At 53.5% G+C, this 16,261-nt stretch overlaps 5 protein-coding genes across 5 annotated transcripts; 1 reads left to right on the plus strand and 4 right to left on the minus strand.

The window, feature by feature from the left end:
• Window positions 1-1,330: 1,330 nt before the first annotated feature.
• BKA58DRAFT_87767 (SUR7/PalI family-domain-containing protein) lies at window positions 1,331-4,057 on the minus strand. Its single transcript, XM_046176088.1, has 3 exons — window positions 3,584-4,057; window positions 2,310-3,531; window positions 1,331-2,259 (listed from the first exon to the last, which is right to left on the minus strand). The coding sequence occupies exons 1-3, from the start codon at window positions 3,774-3,776 to the stop codon at window positions 1,494-1,496; spliced, it is 2,181 nt and encodes a 726-aa protein (XP_046028864.1). The 5' UTR covers window positions 3,777-4,057; the 3' UTR covers window positions 1,331-1,493.
• Window positions 4,058-4,715: 658 nt separating this feature from the next.
• On the minus strand, window positions 4,716-6,327 carry BKA58DRAFT_87620 (ribosomal family S4e-domain-containing protein). Its single transcript, XM_046176087.1, has 4 exons — window positions 6,111-6,327; window positions 5,682-6,045; window positions 5,319-5,558; window positions 4,716-5,267 (listed from the first exon to the last, which is right to left on the minus strand). The coding sequence occupies exons 1-4, from the start codon at window positions 6,181-6,183 to the stop codon at window positions 5,159-5,161; spliced, it is 786 nt and encodes a 261-aa protein (XP_046028865.1). The 5' UTR covers window positions 6,184-6,327; the 3' UTR covers window positions 4,716-5,158.
• A 40-nt stretch (window positions 6,328-6,367) lies between these two features.
• BKA58DRAFT_376398 (uncharacterized protein) lies at window positions 6,368-8,065 on the minus strand. The gene is made up of 4 exons (XM_046169519.1): window positions 7,933-8,065; window positions 7,627-7,884; window positions 6,847-7,578; window positions 6,368-6,794 (listed from the first exon to the last, which is right to left on the minus strand). The coding sequence occupies exons 1-4, from the start codon at window positions 7,985-7,987 to the stop codon at window positions 6,727-6,729; spliced, it is 1,113 nt and encodes a 370-aa protein (XP_046028866.1). The 5' UTR covers window positions 7,988-8,065; the 3' UTR covers window positions 6,368-6,726.
• A 14-nt stretch (window positions 8,066-8,079) lies between these two features.
• On the minus strand, window positions 8,080-10,663 carry BKA58DRAFT_87604 (D-lactate dehydrogenase mitochondrial precursor). The gene is made up of 10 exons (XM_046176086.1): window positions 10,184-10,663; window positions 9,935-10,127; window positions 9,779-9,887; window positions 9,627-9,723; window positions 9,505-9,539; window positions 9,354-9,455; window positions 9,015-9,302; window positions 8,935-8,956; window positions 8,672-8,879; window positions 8,080-8,622 (listed from the first exon to the last, which is right to left on the minus strand). The coding sequence occupies exons 1-10, from the start codon at window positions 10,451-10,453 to the stop codon at window positions 8,294-8,296; spliced, it is 1,653 nt and encodes a 550-aa protein (XP_046028867.1). The 5' UTR covers window positions 10,454-10,663; the 3' UTR covers window positions 8,080-8,293.
• An 822-nt stretch (window positions 10,664-11,485) lies between these two features.
• Window positions 11,486-15,949, plus strand: BKA58DRAFT_376406 (uncharacterized protein). The gene is made up of 5 exons (XM_046169520.1): window positions 11,486-11,991; window positions 12,130-12,280; window positions 12,345-12,445; window positions 12,493-13,296; window positions 13,344-15,949. Exons 1-5 carry the CDS (start codon window positions 11,917-11,919, stop codon window positions 15,531-15,533), a joined length of 3,321 nt encoding a protein of 1,106 aa, XP_046028868.1. The 5' UTR covers window positions 11,486-11,916; the 3' UTR covers window positions 15,534-15,949.
• Window positions 15,950-16,261: the final 312 nt, after the last annotated feature.

The raw sequence follows: 16,261 nt of genomic DNA on the forward strand, positions 1-16,261 counted from the left end.
GGGCCGATGCATTCAAAAGTGCGCGATGTGTAATGCCAAGTCAAGACAGCAACTTCACGTCTGGGGAAACGCTGGGCTAGGAAAGATACGATGCCGGAGATGCACGCAGTGGTGGGCCGTTTACCGATGGGGCCTATCCGACGGAAAATTCTTCATCACACCACATCGGACAGTTCAATGGCAGCTGTTTTCCGCCACACGACTCCACATGAGAATGCGAACGACTTCACGGAATATAATCCGACACTTTCGATGAATGCGATAAGCCTAGAATGCAACTACTGCGCGTCTACTGCGCGTCTACTGTACGACATCGATGAGTTTAATTCATGGCTCAACCTTGACTGCTGTCAAAGACTGCCCCTTCATCCCGGCTTGGCGTCAACATCGGAATTTGCCCAGATGGACAGTATCCTCACGTGGTTCATCTACCGCCCCATTACAGCATGGCAACGCGTCCATGTGTATGACTGAAATCAGTATGTGAGGTCGGCATATGACCACAAGCACCCGACACGTATGGCTCAACGAGTCACTTACGACAACGACAACATATCCGTAATTACTACGATCCTGCCCACCCGTCCACTCCAGACAAACCGAAGCTGTTCACCACCCTAAGGCACGGCCGTACAAGATGATAACAATCGACGACGGAGGCGGGTGACAAAGAAACATCTCGTGTACGAGTGGACAAGGGAGGATGACACACTGCAGCAGAAAGACGCTGCACCGTAGCCAAAGACACGTGAGATTTTTGTAAAAAATCTTTGTATTGGTATTCTGCTAGTGACACAATGTCTGCTCCCCCTCCTCTTCTCTCCCATGCAGTTCAATCCCCATACATCCCTCCAAACAATCAAAACTTATGTACATCCCGCAAATCCTCCTCCTTCCACACTCCCATATAAAAACGCGATGTGTTGACCAAGAATTCCGCCCACCTAGGGCTAATCGTTTATCTGACCCTTTCGCAAAGAAAACCAACAAGTAGAAAAATAAGAGAAGAAAGAAGAAGAAGGCGCTCATATGTATTCGTGAAAACCTACGCCCAGACAGCCAGGAGAAAGCGACAAGAAAAGGTAAAAAACAAAATGGCTGGGTATCCGCTACCATGAGGACATTGAAGCTCAGGACGGCGGAGGCTTTCAGATTCGAACATCGCATTTCGATGTGAAATCTGATCTGATCTGATCCGATCTGATCCGGTCCAGCGGAGTAAAAGGAGAAAAAGGGTGCAAGACAGCGGCATGGAGAAAGAACAGCTCGCTGGACTAGAAATTAAGGTATGCTCAATTGGGCTTCCCTCGCCAGAACGGGCCTTGTGTGTATTACGTTCGGTTCGAGGCGGAAGATGCAAAACGGAAAGGTTTTTTGTACACTTCGCATGGGAGAAAGAACAAAATGACGAGAGAGAGATGGATAAGAATCCGAGTCCCGTGCCTTTGGAAAGAAAAGCCTGGGTTTTGGCTGGGTGGTCATGAATGCCATTCCTACATGGCATTAGCGCCTGGGTATCTCGATTGATTCGATAGGCCGGGGCCGGGTCCCATCATCGTGGCAGGAGGCATCATCATTGCGCCTCCTCTTCCTCTGCCACCCATGGGCCCGCCGCGTCCTCGTCCGCGTCCCCGGCCTGCCCCCGGGATCGCGAAGTCGGGGTTCGCGGCGTTGGCCTCGAGGATTACGTCTTCTTGACGCATGGGTCTCCGTGGGCCAGGAGCGAAGGGCGCGAATTGACCGGCTGGGGCGCCCATTTCCGGTCGCCAATTGGGATTGACGGGGCGTTGCGAGACGGAAGTGAAATGTGACGCTTCGCTTGCGGCAGGCGAGCGCGCGCCTTCTGGTAGATCGTCATAGGAACTATTGCGGGGGAGGTTTGTGTCGCTTCCGTTGCCAGTGGAGAGGAAGTTGGGATTCGGTGGAGCGAAACCCCCTGGCATGAGGGAGCTCGGTAGTGGTGGAGGTGCTTGGGCTTGTGCAGGCTCTGCGAACCTGGGGTCCACATCTTCATAGTAGTCTGAGCTACGCTCTACCCTGTTGGGGCCACCGATGTGAGATATATGAGCAGGCATTTCGACGGGCGAATCTTGAATCGGCGATAGCCCACGGCTACTGTTGTTCAATGTGCTGAGGGTTTGGTCTGACGGGACCTGTTGTTGGTTCCATCCTGCTCGTACAGGCATGTATTGCTGCTGTTGTTGCGGCATAGGCGGCTGCTGTTGGTGTTGTAGAGGCTGCGGTCGTAATGCCGACTCACTGTTGAGGGTTAGCAAGATACATTGAGATAGATTCGACACGGAGCTTACTCTGTAGAGTACTCGCTGGTCGGGCTCATAACGCCATCCGATGGCCGTCTCTGGGGCGCGCCAGCAGGGAATCCACCTTGCTGGAGAGCGAGCATGCCGGCAACATCACCGTCGCTTTCTCTCAGCCCGTAATTTGTTGGAGGCGTGCCTGTGCGGTTGTCCATCTCGATTGCTTGTCCAATCTGCAGTGGTGGCCCCTGGCCAGGCGGTGGTGCTCTGCCATATGGTGATTGTTCACGGGGCGGTGGCCCTTGGTTGTAAAAGTTGCCGTTGTTGTATCCTGGAGGAGGCGCTCCTCGACCCATTGGCGGCTGGCCTTGCATTGGGGGTCCATTCGGAGGTCGTCCGCCTCGTCCACCACCGTTCCATCCTGGTGGCGGAGGTCCGCGCATGCCTCCTCTTGGTCCGTAGCCTCCCCCTCTTGGGCCGCCGTACTGTCCACCTCTTGGTGGGCCTCCTCGACCCCTCATCGGACCCCCTCTTCCACGTGGCGCGCCGTTCATCATAGCGTATCCGTCATTTGGCATGGGTGGAACGGGATTGCCGTACTGATCCATCGGCTGTCGACGACCTGAGGGACCGCGGTTCGGTGGGTTCATGTTCTCCGAGCCGTTTCCTCCACTGCTGACTGTCTTGAGCGAAGGATTGCGCTGGTTCAGCGGCGTCATGTCGTCGGTCGGCGATGGCTTGGAATGGTCGAAGTAGGCTGCATTGCCGTCCCTGCCTCCAGAGGTCATGGTCTCTCCGGACAGTGGAGGCGGTGACTCGGCCTTGGGAAACTCTGAAGCCACAGTCGCATTGGCGCGGTTCGCATAGTAGGTCTGACCGTTCATCTCATCGTTCTCGGCAATGCGCCTCTTACGTGCCTTGCGACTGACGAGTGTGCGCCTCATGGCGCAGGTAACGATACCGCTTGCGACGATGATGATGGTAGCACCCAGGACGATCCATCCTCCCCAGCCCACATGCGGTACAAACAGCAGGATATCGACGAGGAAAGCGAGCAGCGAGACCAATAGAGTCGGAAACGTGAATATTAGCAGGGCGAGAAGGTAGCGCGGCGAATGGGCGGGCGAGTGGAAGTGGGCAGCGACGGAGAGACCGAAGCATATCAGCGTCATGAGAGCTGCGACGGGGTGCACGATGAGAATGGAGGAAAGCGCATGGCGCTGGGCGGAGGGTAGCGAGAAGTCGGAGCTGTCTTCGCCTGCGAATAGTTTTTCTATTTGAACAATTAGCACATTAGCTGTCGTATGTGGCATAGGGCGGCATACCAGTGTTGTACCCGATCATGGGCCCTTTGCACCCTTGGTCGCCATTCTCGCAGTAGCCGAGGACGCCAAAGTGAACACCGCGGTAGGTAGCGAGGGGAATGCTCTTGATCAGAGGCGTCGAGAGCGTCGAGAGAAGCAGCAGCACGAAGGCGACGAAGAATAGTATCGATAAGGGGGTCGCAGGGCGCAACATGTTGGCGAAGAATAACAGAGGCTACCGCGTGGAATTCCGGCTCGCCAGAGACCGGCTCTCGAGAGTCGACGGCGTGGTGTTGGAGAGGGCGATCGGACTTATGCGCGACGAAGCGTGAAGAGGCAGACGGTCCGCAGTCTCGTAACAGTGGGCGCAGTCGTAAACGTGCCTAAGCGCACTCTTGCCCAGACGTGAAACGAGTGACGATCGAGGTTACACCAGTTATGCCTGTTGGGTCATTGATGCCTCGAAGGAGCTTGAGCGTGCGCGACGACGGCTAGACACGCGATGAGGCGCTCGAGGGGGCAGGCGCTGGCTGTTGGGGGTTGCGGGGAAGCGTGGTAGGCTTTGGGACACGCCTGGAGGAGGTGGGCGGATGGCTGGAAGGAGCGACTGTGCAGCAACAGGAAAGAGCGGACGCGCAGCCAATCAAGGGCGTGAATGGCGCGAGGTATAGCGAACGTTGGAACTATGCCGGCTAGTCGCTGCAGTAACTTGGTATCGACGCGGGACCCTATCGAGCCGTTGACGTTGACCCAGACGTCTAAGCTGTCGTGCTGTGAATGAATGGAGACTTGCTGACAACACCCGGCGGCAGTATTTTCGCGGGTAGCCCCGTTGTCGCGCCCCTTGCCCTCGCAGCAGGCCCGTCTTACCTGCGACTTTGCTTTGTGTTCGGAGCATCAGTCGGAGTCGCACGCGTCCACGCTGCTCTCCCGCCCCAGTTTGGCAGGGATATCTATCGTCTCATTTCGCCTAGTCGCACGGCCCATCATCCAGGCACTGAGAACATCTTTGCTCTGCTGCGTGCTTCAGACGAGACTGCTGAAACACAGACCCTTTCTTCTTCCTGGTCCTGAGGCAGCGCAGCGACTATCAACACCAGCCATCGTGGTCGCCATCTGCTTCGACGACGGTGCGGGCCTTGTCTAATGTATACACTGCAATGCGTTATCGCCTCGAAACAGGGCACAGAGTAGCGCCCTCCTATCAACCGCAGCCAGATCCCGGAAAAGGATCAGGCCAGCGCCACCAACCTATATTACCACACCTATCGCATTCCACGCGAGATGCTCTTTGTTTGAGGCTTCCCGCCTATATCTCCCACACTACAGATCCACTCGACCCGTTACACAGCCCGCACGGCTCCACGCTGTCGCACGTCCATTCAAAGCATCTCATGTTTGGGCAAGACTGAAGTGTTTATTTGCTTGATTTCTCAGACCTCACATGGTATTCGTATGATATGCAGAGACTCCAGATCCGATCAACCTCCCCACAAGTGATCATGAACGCCTGAATTTTGGGATCGAGTCCTGCACCTATCTTCATGAACTCATGGGTACTTCATATCCTAACCTACATCTACGCCAGCGTCACGCTTAGTGAGCAATGGCGTACGCCCTGCGGCGGTCACGCTCCTCAGCAATGGAGAGCTTGACACCCTTACCCTTGGGCAGAGAGATCCATGGCTTCTCCTTTCCGATGATGCTGAATCCACGTTAGTACTTGTTCTCGTCCGCGTGCGGATATCCAACTTACATGACGTTGGACTCACGAGTGGTGAACTCGTTGTCAACAGCATCCTTCAAGTGGACAATGTTGAAGCCTCCGTCGTGGCGCTCACGGTGAGTGATGACACCAACACGACCCATGTTACGACCACCGGTAACCATGACAATGACACCAGTGTCGAACTTGATGAAGTCAGAGATCTTGCCAGTGGCGAGGTCGACCTTGACGGTGTCGTTGACCTTGATAGCTGGGTCGGGGTAGCGGATTCTACACAAATTTTTAGCAGCAATTCGGACATAGCCAGACCCTGGTCGTATGCCTGGTGAAAGAGGTTTCCCTCAGACACCTAGCCCAAACTGTGGTCCAACGGCTGATAGAGCGGGAACTTACGTTCGCGCATCGTGCGTAACCAAGTAGGGAATTCCGCCCTTGCCAAGCTGGACGCGCTTAACCTTGCCGAGCTTGTATTGTGCCTCCTCGTCTGTTATCCTGTGGACGGTGAAGCGACCCTTGGTGTCGTAGATCAGGCGGAAGTTCTCGCCGGTCTTCTCAATGGAGATGACGTCCATCAATCCCGAGGGGAAGGTGGAGTCGGTGCGGACCTTGCCGTCAACCTTGACGAGGCGCTGCATGAGAATGGCGTTGACCTCGCGGGCGTTGAGCGCATACTTCAAGCGGTTGCGGAGGAAGATGATGAGGGGAAGGGAGTCGCGGAGCTTGTGAGGACCGGGGGAGGCCTTGGGAGCATAAGCACCTGGAAGATGTCAGTTCTGAAGTCGCGATAGCCATTACATCGCAAATTGCAGGAGTCGAGCGTACCGGACAGCTTGTCCAGGAGCCAGTGCGAGGGCGCGCTGAGGCGCTTCTGGTGCTTGACGGGTCCACGGGCCATATTGACTGTTGTGCGAGGAGGTTAGTCGTAGAGATTGGAGGTCCTGTCGAAAGCAAAGTTCGACAGACTCCTCATTGTGCGTCTGCCACTAGCGCGCATTTAGCCGAGGATTAGCGCGCCAAGCCTGACGGGGTCTCCAAGCATCAAGACATCGCCCAACGCAAATAATTCTAGAATGCCACCGTATACAAGGAAAAACTAAATAGGTCTGCAGACTGCACCAGGATGAAGCGTTCAAATCGGAAAATCTGGCGTCGATGTATGCTACAGGATGTCTAGTTTTCCCCTCGATCGAGATGCCATCATCAAAGAATTCGTCCAACGCAAGGGAATATAGAATGTCGAGAAATTCTTACTGGGCCGCAATCTAGCAACGTCCCATGGTCACGTAGCCAGGCGCTGGTCATTGCGGATTTGAACAACGCCATGACAGACTCGTCTCACATCACCATGATCGAGAACTCAATCACCAGACTGTCTCCAAATGTAAACGTGTGCAATTGATCGTTTTCTTGCATATAGGCCACATTTCTAATCTCATCCCTAAGCATAGCCCTTCAGCACTGCCGCCTCCGCGTTCAATATCGACGATCCCGCCGCTCCAATGACAGCTGCAACGAGTTAGCAATCGCCCAACCACCCGCATTCGCAAGTTAAACTTACTGTTGTGGCTCAATGCAACAAACTTGAGATCAAAGATGCCCGCCTCATCCTCTCTTATCCTACCCACGCTAACCGCGTACCCCCTATCCGTCTCCCTGTCCAGTCTTGGTTGTGGCCTATCTGCCTCCTCCATGACCACAATCGCCTTCTCAGGCGCAGACGGGCAACCCAGCTTCTGTGCATCAGACACGTACTCGCGCATTGCCTGCTTGACCTCTTCCGCACTTGGTGGCGGCCGACGTTGGAAGCGTAGCGATACGCATGCAGTGTGGCCGTCTAGTACTGGCACGCGGTTGCATGCTGCGGATACCTTCATAGGCTGGTCTACGAATCCTGTGATATCGTCGTTGACGCTACCCAGGATCTTGGATGCTTCTGTCTCGAGCTTGTCTTCCTCGCCTGATATGAAAGGCACGACGTTGTCGATGATGTCCATGCTGCTTACACCGGGGTAGCCAGCGCCCGACACGGCCTGCATTGTGACGACTGAGACTTGGTCTATGGGGCCAAACTTGGCTTGTAGCGCGGCGAAGGGTATGACGAGACCGATGACTGCGCAGTTGGAGTTGCAGACGAGGAAACCCTTCTCTAGCTTGTGGTGTTGTCGTTGGTGCTTGATGACGTCGAGATGGGGCAGGTTTACGGTGGGTACGACGAGCGGCACGAGAGGGTCGCGGCGGTAGTTCTTTGCGTTGGAGAAGACGGCGAGTTCGGACTTGAGGAAGGCCATTTCTGTTGTGTATCAGTATTTTTAATCGCAGTCTGGAGTGGATTGCCTACCAACGTCTCCGGCAACATCGCTGTCGAGACCAGAGAAGACCATGTCACAGTCCTTGAACTCTTCAGGTGTGCACTTCTTCACCACCAGCTCTCCAATGCGCTCCGAGAAAGGCAGCGCCTGCTTCCACTTGACCGCATCCTTGTATTTCTTGCCGGCTGATCGCTCAGAGGCTCCAACGGCGTGTAGCTCGAAGTGTGGGTGTAGCGCAAGAAGAAGGATGAAGCGCTGGCCGACGGAGCCAGTCGCGCCGAGCACACCTGCAACGAGATCAGTCGACCGTTTCCAACCAGAGATGCGCTACTCACCGCACTTCTTCTTGGGGAAGTTTTTGTTATGAGATGTAAACTTTTCTGCGTCCATTGTGGTGGTTGTTGGTATTGCAAGATTGAGTCAATCGAGTTCACAAAGTTCTGGTTAGGTATGACGCGGGGGTGGGGTGGAAAACGCGACACCAGCCGATCACGGAGGTCACGAACGCGCTCATTTGCCGACTGTCTTGCCACGAACAACAGTTTTTATTACCAGACCAAAACAACACAAAACGGTGAGGCGGAGAGAAATCTATATATGCCCCTCGCAGATGCACCGCATAATCAGGCGTCCTCCAAATGCATGCTCGTCGAAGAACTTCAGACAACAGTAAATGCGCCATCTCGACATGCGATTCTATGCCTGAGCGTCCATGATCTTTCCCGGGTTCATCAGCCAGTACGGATCCAATGCGCCCTTGATACTTCTCATCACGTTGATTGTATCGAGACCGAGTTCCTTCTGCAATGATTCCTTCTTGCCCAGCCCAATGCCGTGCTCGCCGGTGCATGTGCCATCCATCTCAAGCGCACGGTCGACCATGTCATGAACGCACTTCTCGACAGCCGCTCGCTCTTTGGGATCTTTGCTGTTGTACATGATGCTTTCGTGGAAATTTCCGTCTCCGATATGACCTAGGATGCTCGCGAAGAGACCGAGGTCATCCATCTCTTTCTTGGAGATTTCTATCCGCAAGTCAGCAACTTGTCAAAGCCCTGTATTCGCTTATCATACCGATAATGTCTGGTAGCCTGGAGATCGGTACGGCGACATCTGTTGACCAAACTTCGTCGCCTTCACGACGGAGCGCCAGCATGCTCCATAGCGACTCCTTGCGCGCAGACCACAGTGTTTTCTGTTCCTCGGCGCTGACAGCGAATTCAAAATCCCCGCTCTTGTGTTTTCTGGAGATCGACTTCACCAGCTCAATGTTCTCCTGTACCTATATGCAGTCAGTTCCGCTCTGGGTAATTGCATTGCGCGTAGGGCTGACGTACCCCTGCTTTGGTCCCCGAAAATCTGTTTGAGGCTCTTAGCTCGTGCTTTCACATGTCAAAAAGTTGTTCTGGAAACTTACTTAAAGAACATAGTCGGCAATTCTTTCCACTTTTTGGCTGTTGATCCGGCTTTGTTGATTACGCCCATCTGCACGTCGTCCATTATCTCCATCGCAGCCACCGGCACTCCGGCGCGCAACACCTTGGAAGCTGCGGCAGCGGCATCTCGTATCGTGGGGAAGGTGACGACTGCGACGCTGGTCTCTTGGGGTACTACAGCTAGTTTCAAAGTGATCTCAGTCACTATGCCCAGGGTGCCTTCGGAGCCGACGAAAAGATTCGTGAGATTGTAGCCGGCCGATGATTTCCTGAAGATAATCAGTCTATCGCACATTTCTACATGGAGGCAGTCTGCATACCTAGGCCTACGTCTGGTCTTGATGATCGTGCCGTCGGCAAGAACTACGGTCAGATTGATGACCCAATCCTTCATCGTGCCGTATCGGACTGCGTTGGTGCCACTAGGAGGGTCAGCTGTTGGACCACGTCACTGACCATCATAGACCTTACCTGCAGCTTGTACCCACCATACCGCCAATTCGAGCCTGCCACGCCCATTAGAAAGAGTCTGGAGTTCCGCATCAGGGTTTCCGAGGGTTGATTGCAGAGTTGTGTAACACATGAAGACTTACCGATGGGCCAGGGTCGACAGGGAAAAACAGCCCAGAGTCCTTGATCTGGTCATTGAGACTCATCCAGGGTACGGAAGGCTGAACTACTACGTCCATACTACGCGTCACCGTCAGCATCGCCAGTCTTGCATGCTAGACGTAAAATCACTCACTCATCTTCGTGCAAAGCCAAGATCTGGTCCATGAACGAGAAATCAATGCTCATGCCACCGAATGGGGCCGAGAAGTTGGCCTCTAAGCTTGATCCCCCAGAATATGGGACTGCGCGCTGTCAATACTCATTTCTCCATGCGTCTTTCTAAACGTACTCATCGGTATCTTGTATTTGTAACAGACTTTGGCGATGGTAGCACATTCTTCGGTTGACTTTGGATACGCTACCGCAACGGGAAGTTGGTCGATGTTGATAGACGACCATTCCGAATATCCGTGTCGGTGCAAATCCTCGTCGTCGGTACTAATGGTGTCTTCCCCAAGAACATCCCTAAGCTCTAAAATCGCCTGTACTGACCTAAGTGACTGGCCGATGCGAACGAGTTGTATGATCGCAAGCTTACCTTCTCCATCTCGTACTTGGACGCATATTGGGGCCCAGATGACTTCTTCCATGGCATCTGAATTCTGTGCGGTTCGTCATTGGCGCCGTAGAAGTAGGTGGTCGTTCCGGTAACCGCGGAAAATAGCAAGACCCGTCCAGAGTTCCAAAATGGCCTTTGAAGTTGCTCGGCTCTGAAGGTCTGCTCGCGTCCAGTGCGTGCACGAGCGCCACCTCGCTTGAAGATGGGTGAGGTTATTTGCCTCAGTCGCGCCGCTGGCTGGCGGAACATGACGAAATCGACAACGAAGAAGGGAAAGTGAAGTTGCAATCAGTTGTTGAGATGCTGGGAAGCACTAGAAATGGAATCCACTTTCGCTGACTACGGGTCAGGGCGCACTTACCGAACTAGTATGATAGAAGAGTGGAGGAGAAGACGGTTGCAAGGCTGGCCTACGCATTTTGTGGATCTAGAAGCCGAACGGCAAGCACAGTAAGAGCGGGGAGAGGTTATTTCAGTCTAAACGCAGTTGGCGCGATGGTTTTTTCGGGTATCGCTTTGAGCGTCGTTGGCCAGCGCACAGGTAAAGTCGCAATACACGTCCTAAAAGTCGTGGGATGGACCAGTGATAGCGTGGGAGGCTGACGAGATTCACGATTTTCTGTATCAAATTTTTCGGCTCACGCATCAAATGAAGTCGTGCATGATCGATCACCTGCAAGGGGCTTGGACACACGCAAGGTAATTGCGGGGAAGACCAGGGCAACGACAAGCAAATGTGTTGGTTCGAGACGCATCGTGGCGGCAGGTGACGCTGAATGACATTCCGAGCGAGATGCCGTCGCGTGACGAGGCGTTCGCTAGGGCCCCGAGCGGCTGCAGACGAGGACCGAAGATGTGGATCTGGAACTTTGCCGACAACAATGATACGCTGCTGCCATGTATGCTTCCTTTTCGAGAGCGAGACAAGTGGCAGAAGAGGCGCCTGTCAGGGACAATCTTCTACCTCGATGCCTGATGCCCATGGCTGAGGCTCAAAAACAGAAGCTTGGGAGGCTTGGGGAGAAGCTGAGCGGCATACTTGCCCTTGGCGATTGGACGACGGTGATACCATTACCTCACGAAACTTGCTCCTCTCGTCTGTGCAGCTCAGATGCTGGCTGACAATCGAGCGAGTGGGGGAACAAGCTGCACATGAATGTTTGCCGTACCCCACGCGCGATCTTCAGGCGTCTGCTTGTCGGTAAAGCCAGAAAGCCGGAGGAGGCCGGTGGATGCCGCGGTAACGGCTACAGTTCCAGGCAGACAACTACTCCCATATAGTATTGAAGCGGAATACCGCATACGGCTCCCATGAGCAATGTCCTAGAACGCCATTAAGCTCGAGACTGCAAAGGAGCTGCCAAAAGCAAAGACGCGTGGAGTATATTACCGCCAATGGGAGGTAACGTGTAAGCGGAGAATAGAATGAGCCCCGCAATGCCTGCAGGCTAGCAATGTTGCGCCCAGCAGCTATACGATCTATAGATGGCTGACGTCAACAGGCAAACATGTGGAGTGCGAGCAGAGCAGGGAGTGTGAGATGTTGGCGCAGGATGCATGGTCGCGTGCATTGATACCTATGGGGAAGTCGGCGATCCCGGCGCGTCTTTTCGGCCGTCGCCAGAGGAACGCGACAGCAAACAAGTTCGCGTCACAAATCCACGCATAACGAACATTCGGCCCAACTCCGAACACAACTCAATCCAGCAGCCATGGCGGATATCAGCGCAGAGTTGACGTCGGAACTGACAAGGATCATCGAGTGTCCGTACCCCCCCTCGCTATCCGTACGTATTTGCCCCTCATCTTCCCAACACTCAGTGCATCCTCATGTCGTACCACTAGCCTGCTCCCGTATTTGAGCGCATGACTCGCTGCATAAGCATCCCATCGTTGATGAGATGAGCTGACGCGAGATCCCACAGAACCTGTCCGATCTTTTGGCGCGCGTCGACGTATCGACTATCCGATCATGCGTCCAAGACCGGTCACCTTGCGCGGTGAGGAAACTAGGCAGAATCGTCCACGATGCACTGTCTCTGAATGCACATACGCTACGTGTGCTGCACCTCTTGTGTAAGCAGTTGACCGGTCTCCGCTTGATAGTAAGAACGCAATCAAACTGATTACATGTTTCTAGGTCATGCGCCAGAATTTCGAGACGAGCTACTGGTCCTGGAACCGTCCCTACTCCCTTCTCTATTGAAGAAGGCAAACTCATCGAAATCTGATTTCGGACATGTGAGTACGCGAATGTGAAGGTACATCACTTGCTAACAACGTTGTAGCTTGCCGAGCTATGCGTGCTTATTCTTTCGCGCCCACTGCCTGAGGCGATACCATTACCCGCTGTAGCACAGAACTTCTTTCTTAATGTCTTCGAAAACGCTACACAGCAACCGAACTACGAAACCCTGAAATCAGTGTATCGTATGCTCAACGGCGCATGTTGTCGACTTTACAGCCTTCTTCCAAGAGACCTGAGGCAGCGGTTCGACACAGAGTTGTGCAATATACTCAGATCCCCTAAAGTCGCCGACTCCTCTTTACTGTTCCTATGGGCAGAAGGTATAGTGCTCATCACAGAACATCCCGAAGGAGTCGAGGAACTGCAAAATCTATCTGCTGATGAGGAGCCGACATCCACGGAAAGACTAAGACAACATTGGGCAACACCCTCAGGCCAAAAGCTATTCGGTTCGACAAGCTACTTATACAAAACTATTGAGCTCACTTGTTTGAACGTAGTATGGATTCTTCGAGGCGGAATCCAGGAAAATGAAGCAATCGAAGGCCTACGTATTGCCTCGAGGGCGATGCAATCCATTGGCCAAGACGTGAAGGACAACTGGCCTCGATTTCAAAAGAAGTATGCCATGCTTTACGAAAAGTGCGCCTCCAAAATCCAAAACTCCAATGCGAGTCTATCCGTCCAACTAGAGGCCCTGTCGTTCTTTGGCATACTTTCAAGTTCTCAGAGTTTGCCGCAGGGTATCGTCGCACGCTACGAGTCATGTATATTAGAAGCCCCTCGCGTGGCAAAGCTCGAAGGCTTTGCCGAGTTTCTTTCAGTCTCACTGCCAATCTATGCAGTAAGCGATTCATGCGGTAGTACTGGCTGGTTGACTAACGAGGACAGGCGCAAACACAGGAGAGCACCGTCAAGGCAGTATTATCAGGTATCCTATCAGCGTGTGCTTCGCAGCCTGGCTCTCGCGAAGCTTCTAACTCTATCGACATTATCAATGAACTGGCCACAGCTGCGATGACGTCTGGTGCTTTAAGGACCACTGTGCTGCGTGTACTGTCATCGAGGACCTTGCAAGAAGAACTTCAGAACCTCGTTCGTGCTGGTGTGACGAAAGAAGGCCCCGGCTGCTGTACCCATGCTACATCACTTCGTCGGCAGCTGGTCGCTGCCACCGTCGCTTCAGTACTCACCATTGTTCTTACAGCGCGACCGGGAGAGTCGACGATACCACACACTCTCATGACTGCGCTTATCAAGAAACAGCGAGACCTTCCACCTGCGTTGAACACTTGCTCGCACTTGACAAAAAGCCCCGCTCAGCCTTCAATCTCCCTCTTCCAAGAAGCAAGCACGCAATACACGGGTCAGCATCTCCAAGATTGGCGCAAACGTCTCGAACTGGAGCTACAAAGTCAGAACAAACATCAGCTGGATGCTGTAGTGCGCTCTATGTCTCAAATATGTAGTGATCTGGAGACACGTTGCAATACAGTCGAAGAGCCGCTACGACTGGAGACGGAGAAGTCCCTCAAGCTGCAGGAACAGATCGCTCATCTGACAGAAAAGAATGCCCGTCTCAATGAGCAAATCGATTTTCTACACAAGGACAGAGAAGAATCTGTGGAATACGTGGAGGGTTTGGAGAAGGAACTGCAGGACTCCATAGACGAGCAAAAGCGCCTGGAGCAAGAGAAGTCCGACTTATTGGAAGAGAAAGACCGAATGCACTCTAGGATACAAGAAGTAGAGACCTCGCTGAACACTTCAGAGCGGAATGCGACCGAGGCTCTAAAGGCTGCTCGCGAAAGGTCTAGCGCAAAGGAGCTTGAACTCTGCTCGACGATACACCAGTATGAGGAGGACAAACGCGTCCGCGATGAACAAATTGAGGAGCTGCACGGTACCATTAGTCGGCTGAGAGCGTCTCAAATGCAGCACGAGAGCGACCATCGCAGCCTCACCATACAGTTTGAGGAGCAGCAGAGACGCGGCTGTGAAGCAGAGGAGACGCTTGAACGGGAGCGGGTGAATACTGCCCGCCAAGCCGACGAGATCGCACAACTCGAGACGCAGGCGTCAGAATATCGGCAAGACTTGGAAGGGAAGGAAGCGGAACTAGAGGATGCCATTCAACAGCTTCATATCGCGCGGACCAGTTATCAGGAGTTCAAAGAGTCCTCAGCTGAAACGATGAGAGAGCTTGCGATGAAGCATGCCAACGATTTGGAGGCTATCACCATGAAAGCTGAAGAGCGATGCGAGACGCTGGAAGCGCGGCTGCTGGATGCTCAGCGCAACGCTCAAGAGGAACGACATGATCACGGGAAGACGCGTAACAATCTTCAGCATCTTCAATCATCGATACAACCGCTAGAAGCGAGGATCCAAGAGCTTGAGGAGTTTTGCAGAGAGCAAGAAGAAGAACTTGAAGAGTTCAGGACGGCTCGCAAGATGATGGCGATGCATCTGCTGCCCGCTCGGCCTACTTCACGGACCTACAAAGAGATAGCTCAGCCTCTGGCGACACGAGAGCCGCGAACTCACCGACGACGTAAGTCAGCCATCAACACCCAAGAGGATGTATCAGTCGCCATGGAGAATGTTCAAGCATTACCTAGCAGAGCTCTGGGCAGCTCTACAAATGCGTCTTTCGCCTCATCAGCCGATTCGAATTCGTCCCAGGGTAACGGGCCAGCACCAAAGCGTGCCAAACCAAGGCAAGCTTTCAAGGTGCCAACGATGCAAACGCCAAGTATCCAGAAGCCCAACATCGTACCCAAGTCGCTCTCACACTCACACTCACATCAGCTGTCGCCAACTAAGCGTTCAGCTCTGAGACCAGTGTCGCCGAACCGCCGCCACACGACTATCGGTTTTACATTGCCAGGCGGCGAGGAAGAAGACCCTGCTACTGAGATTGAGTCAGTGAGGAAACGTAGAGGCAGTATTCAGGACATTGAGCAAGTCGATCTTGACATCGATGATGATTTCACGACCGGCACATCACTTACTCCGGGCTTTATGTCTGGTACTGGGCGGATCCCGGACGAAGGTGACGAGACCATGACTGAGCTGTGAGTACGAAAGCATGATTTACGATGATGTTTTGGGAAAGGTAGGATAGCCACTGCTTGTTTCATACCGGGCGTACGAAGGCTTTGCGCATTTGGCATGGGTACTTGCATACATGGCGCACTGGGCATTTGATAATTTCGAGATACCCAATGGCCTATTCTTACTCAATGTCTTGCACCTGCCTTTACCTTCTACTAGTTTTACCACAAGGCTAGCGTTCTATCATGTGCTACACGTGTGTGTTTTCTTAATCTTTCTGCTTGACGTCTTCTTTACTCTCTGTACCTTACGGCTAGCTGCTTTTCTCAAGCGCCGTTCAGTTGATCGTCGTTACATCGGCTATAACCCCACATCTTCTCATGCTGCCCTCCGCTTGCACCTTCCCGTATCAGCACGAGCACGTATTTGAGTAAGAGTCCTGAACCGGACCCTGCGCCTTCCTCATACAATTACTACTCCTCCATTTCCCATCCACCTCCACTACATCTATAGGCTGCCACACCTATCTCGGTCTCGTAGAATATATCCTCGACTGCTTCGAGCTCCAGTTGCCGGATTCTCAGCCCGACGTCATCACACCAAACACCAAACACACGGGTCGCGACTCGCTCCTGCCACATCTAAAGCTCTTCTAGGCAAACGGCCGTTTGATTGCCGACCTCGAGCAAACAAAGTTCTCCATCCTCCATCCTCCCACTCCAATCACCCTGCATAGGTACGGCCAGAACACC

The sequence above is a fragment of the Alternaria rosae genome (assembly GCF_020736505.1).
Source record: "Alternaria rosae strain MPI-PUGE-AT-0040 chromosome Unknown BKA58scaffold_2, whole genome shotgun sequence".
NCBI classification, from domain to species: domain Eukaryota; kingdom Fungi; phylum Ascomycota; class Dothideomycetes; order Pleosporales; family Pleosporaceae; genus Alternaria; species Alternaria rosae.